The sequence below is a fragment of the Canis lupus genome, chromosome 21 (genome assembly GCF_048164855.1).
Source record: "Canis lupus baileyi chromosome 21, mCanLup2.hap1, whole genome shotgun sequence".
Lineage (NCBI taxonomy): Eukaryota > Metazoa > Chordata > Mammalia > Carnivora > Canidae > Canis > Canis lupus.
Window position 1 is genome coordinate 16,387,603 of NC_132858.1, and position 5,611 is coordinate 16,393,213.

Sequence of the window (5,611 nt, forward strand, 5' to 3'; positions counted from 1 at the left end):
TGAAATAAAGCCTATTTGCTATAAGTAAAAAAAACAACTATAGTTTTAGGGGGAAAAAGTATATGATGTCAATTACTTGATAAGCTATATATACTTTTCAGTAAAAAGTATCCATCACTACTAACTTTAAGGGAGAAGTAGAGTGGTGCCCTGAATATAGGATTGGCTGGATACATAGTTTCTTGATGTCTTATCAGCAAGACAAACCTGTGGATATAATCCTGGTATCAGAGTCCAGCAAAAAACAACAAGCTCAGCAATGAGCAGAGGTAATAAATATATAATAAAGTAGGAAAGCAAACTGAACATTGATTTTTGATTACACAATGGTAGAATTAAATAAGAAAACTGACAATGAGTTCAAATCATCAGCTAATACATTAAATATTAAGGCAACAATTTTCTCAAGGCCATCATGGCATCCTTATTTCTCAGAGTGTATATCATGGGATTAAACATTGGGGTGACAATGGTATAGAAAAGAGAAAGAAATTTGTCTGTTCTGGAAGAATGTTTGGATTTGGGTCGTAAATATGTGATGACTGCAGAACCAAAAAACATGGCCACAACTATGACATGAGATGAGCAGGTGGAGAAAGCTTTGGTTCGTCCTGTTGCGGATGGCAACCTCAGGATGGTAGAGATGATTTTACTGTAGGATCCAAGTATCAACAGAAAGGGGATCATAACAAAGAGAACAGCGACTGTAAAGACTAACATCTCATTCAGGAAAGTATCCCCACAGGCCAGCTTAAGCAGTGGGGGGATGTCACAGAAGAAGTGATTGATTTGGCTAGACCCACAAAATGGCAGAGAGAAGATCTGGCATGTCTGCCCTATCTCGACTGGAACCCCGGTGATCCAGCAGGCGGTCACCAGCTGAACACAGACCTTGTGGTTCATGATTAGAGGGTAGTGCAGAGGGTCACAAATGGCAACGTAGCGGTCATAGGCCATCACCATCAGAAGGAGGCACTCTATATTCCCAAGCATGAGGACAAAACACATTTGTGTTGCACAGGCAAACAACGAAATATTTCTTTTCTGGGTCCAAAGGTTTGTGAGCATTTTGGGAAGAGTGGCAGATACAAAACAGATTTCCAAGAAGGAAAAATTACTGAGGAAAAAATACATGGGAGTCTGGAGAGCCTGGTCAGTCTTGGTTATGAGAACAATGATGCCGTTTCCCATCAAAATTATCACATAGACAAAGAAAAATATTACAAAAAGAAACATTTGAAGATTGGGAATATCAGAAAATCCCAAAAGAATAAATTCCATCATCGAAGTGAGATTTACTTCTGCTGTTTTTTTTTCCATCTGTGAAAATAGTGAAATTATTTTTATCTTTTATAAAAAAAGTTCATCGGTTATCTTTCGGGGGCTGTTTTCTAATATCTAATAGACTAATAGATTTGGAGGGAATTAGCACATAAAATTTCTATTGTTTATTAATTTCCAGCTTTTTATAAACTAGGCTCAAAGAACACAACTGAGGCCTAACAGAAAATATATGCTAAATTCTAAATATATCTATCTATTTAGTATTTAATACTAGGTTTAAACTTGAATGAAAGTGGTGTGTTCTAGAATTACTAGTTTTCAATTTTTGTATGTTTGTGTGCAGACCAAATTAGTCAATTTTTTTCATATTGACAGAGTCCTGAGTCAGAAACTTTTACACCACATTTTCTCAGTAGTATGTACCATCAAATTTTGAGTTATATACATATTTTTAAAATTTCTCAGTTCTTCCATGAAATCTTCTGTAAGTACAAGGGTTGCCTTCATTCCACATGGTACAGCAGTGTTGCTATTTGTGCAAGCATGTTATTTGAAACCATTCTGGTTTCATTTATTTATCAAAATAAAATAAACAATATGGTTATAAGGTATATAATGCAAGATCTTTTACTTATCGTATTCAAACATGCAGTGGATGTTTGATATTAAGTAATAATGACAATATTGAAGGAATTATAGCAATGATATGATTTCTGAAACTCTGCCTAGTAAATTTATTTTCCAGTGACCTGCTACATGCCATTGGCCAATTTTCATTTTAAAACTGTCAGAGAAAAAAAAATAAAAATAAAACTGTCAGAGATTAAAACATGAAAATCAGGCACCTGGGTGGCCCAGTTGGTTAAGCATCTGCTTTAGGCTGAGGTCACGATCCCAGGCTCCTGGGATCAAATCCTGCAATGGGCTCCCTGTTCAGCAGAAAGTCTGCTTCTCTCTCTCTCTTTCTCTTTCTCTCTTTTCTCTCTCTTTCTCTCTGCCCCTATCCCCCACCCCCTACTCATGCTGTCTCTCTTGCTCTCGCTTTCTCTCTCTGTCTCAATAAGTAAATAAACAAATTTTTAAAAACACAAAAATCATAATGGAATGCTATAAATTATTATAAAATATCATTTTTAGACTCTTCCCAGAAATATCAAAGGCAGCGAATATATATTTTAGCTAGAGAGTGAGCAGTATATTTTGATCATGAGTAATTAATGAGAACTACAGAGACCCAATAACTTTTCATGTATTGAGATATAGGTGGACAATATAGAAATTTAAACAAGAAAGGGAATTACATTGTCATTAAGTAATATCTGGGAAACAAAAGACAATTGATTTTAACTAAGATATCATTATGTTGCTCAAAGGTGTGCAATAAGATCTCTTACTTAGTATAAAATAATCTTCTTGAATTAAGTGTCGATGTCTTTGTGGTACATTATAGATGGAGGTACTTAGGCTCAATGAGTTGCATGCCTAAAAAAAAAAAGTTCTATTGGGTCCCAAGATTCATGAGCATTCCGGGAGGGTAACAGATACATAGAAGATTTCCAAGGAGGAAAAATTGTCAAGAAAAAACAAAACTATCCGGTAATCTGGAGAACAAGGTTCAGTTTTTTTATTAGAAATATGGTTTTATTATCCATCAGCCTTATGATACGGACAATGAAGAACAATCCAAGTAGAAACCGCTGGATATGGGGAATTCAGCAAAATCAAGAGAACAAATTCATGAATTTGGTTAGATTTTTCTTCTGGTCACTTTTCCTGGCTTTTCAGCAGTGGAAGAAACTTAGTGTGTACTTTTCAATTTACCTCTCCTGACTGCTTGTTCTTCAGACTGTCTCAAAGTGTCCAGATGGGCTTTCATGATCATTGAGCTGGTTACTAATTTAAGGGTATTACTATTTATATGTGTCCCACTGTTCCAGTTTAGGTCCTGTGGATTATCACTGTTAAAGCTCCCCTGATAGTTACATTAGGGCCATTTCACAATACTTTCTGAAAAGAGCCCATGATAAAGAAATGATACTCCACTCAGCACAGGCTCTGGAACCTTGACTACTGTGAAGACAGACCCAGAGCTTTGCCATATGACCTGACAATTAACTGTACTTTTTGACAATCATACTGTACTTCTCCATGCATTTTTCTGTTCAGTAGCTCTTTTTTTTTTTTTTTTTTTTTTTCAAAAAGTGTCCTTTCACATATATTTTCAGCTACGGATATTAGGCCTTCATTCTTCTATTCTCACTTGTTGATCTTGAGCATAAATATCCCTATTATTCAGTCCAAATTATTAAATTTTAAAAACATATATTGTTAGAACTGTTATTGTGCACATTTAGAAGGCTGCTAAGTGGAAAACGTAAGGGAGTTTTATTCAGAAAGATTAACTTGAGAATACTGTTCCATATAAAAAACATTAAAGAGGATTGATCCTGGGAAAAGAGGGACAGCCAGGAGTGTGTTCACCACCTGTGGTTTGTATCTATGTGGCCACAGGGAGAAAAGATATCTGACATCTGGCTTAATCCTGCATGCTATATGCCGCCCCATTGTCTTTGTCGTCCCTCCAGAGAACACTTCTTCATAGCCTTTTCTAAACTCACCATCCTATAGAGGTGAGGATACTGAGTCTCATGAGAGGTAGGTCATTGGCCAATTGCACCCATGTTTCGATTGTAAACTAGTGACTTTTTTCTTTTACTTTTTCTTTTTCTTTTTCTTTTTCTTTTTCTTTTTGGTGTGAATTCTATTTCCATGATTTATCATCATTTGTAAGATGTTAAGCAATTATTTAACCTTTCTAATTTCTGCTTCCTCATTCATAAGAAATGAATGGGAGACTATTGACAACACTATTACCTATCAAATTTAAACTTATTGTTTATTAGTTGGGATTAAGTTATGATTATATTTTGCTCTTTGAACATACTCTGCAGGGTTATAGTGCAACATCTAACAAAATTGTATGTAATAGAATTATCACATCTCCTTGTTGTTGATCACTCTTTTCCACTCTTCCCTTTCACTGGGGCCAGGACTAGTGAGAAGAAGGAGACTCTGGAAAGTGACTTTAAGAGGGGCTCAGTCATGCTCAGGTCTGCTCCTACACTTGTACAGATCTATCTCCCTATGAGTGCCTCCTCGGACATTGCACCCCCATGTCTCTTGGCTCACCACGAGGTCCGCCCAGCTTGTCTTTCATCTCTCTGTCTTTTTTTTTTTTTATCTCTCTGTCTTGATGGGGTGGCACATTGTCTACAAAATTTAGCATCAGCGCAGTGTCGTGGGTAAGGAGTACAGTCCTCCACAGATGAATAGAACTGAAACATGTTCACACCACTGCTAGTTGTGTGACTTCATGCAAGTGACTCTATTCTCAGCTAAAAATGAGCCAGCCGTTGTTCTTATGCTTCTGGTCATTACATAAATTAAATCATTTAATATATGCAAAAACCTTAAAGAAGCCCTGACATTTATAAAAGTTTATGCAAGTGTTAGTTATGATTAAAAAAAAAAACTAGGTTTTATTCTTCTGGATTATACTCAGAGTTCCACACAACTTGGAAAAACACCCCATAAATAACTTCTCTTTGTGTCACCCAAGTACTATAAAATGCAATGAGATTTCGAAGCAATCATGAAATGTTATAAAAATTCCAAGCAATTCAACACTCAAATTGCAAACTCTCGATAAATTCTCTGCCAATATACAGTTTTTCTGTAGTATTATTTTTGCCTACAGGATGCATCTCTGTTCAAGACTTAGTGCTGCAATTTGCTAAATTCCTTTTGTTTGCCTTTCTTTCACTGACACTAAATTATCTAAGAGGATGGGCTATAATTCCTTTCCTACTTGGGATTTATATGGATTCCCCCAAATTACAATATAGCTAACACAGTGCTGAGTATTTGATTCTACAATGAACTGAAGCAGTAGATACTATTTAAATGGAATCATCACTCTTAAAAGGGATAAAAGAATTAGTACAAGCAAGAACAAAATAATCCAATATTTGTGTCTCACTTTTAAGAATGGCAGCATTTAATTTAAATAATTTCACTCTAATTATTTCAATGTAATAACCTCCAGTGCTGAATAAAATATAATTTCTAGTTGGACAAATCTGACTTTTTGACACTTAAATTATCAAGGTAAAACACAAAACATGTAAGATTTGCTTATGTTATTCTCATGAGGGAATGGAGTAGAAAGAGCAAATATTTATTCCATGTGCTCTAACAAAATCATTGATATTATTCTCCTTTCTTGTAAATGTTTAAATATTTATTCATCAAGAAAAATAAAACCTAA

The 5,611-nt window shown here is 35.3% G+C and overlaps 1 protein-coding gene across 1 annotated transcript; it reads right to left on the reverse strand.

Annotated features, from left to right (window-relative positions):
* Positions 1 to 387: 387 nt before the first annotated feature.
* Positions 388 to 1,311, reverse strand: LOC140613400 (olfactory receptor 10AG1-like). The gene has a single exon (XM_072791928.1). It carries the CDS (start codon positions 1,282 to 1,284, stop codon positions 388 to 390), a length of 897 nt encoding a protein of 298 aa, XP_072648029.1. The 5' UTR covers positions 1,285 to 1,311.
* Between the last annotated feature and the right edge of the window lie 4,300 nt (positions 1,312 to 5,611).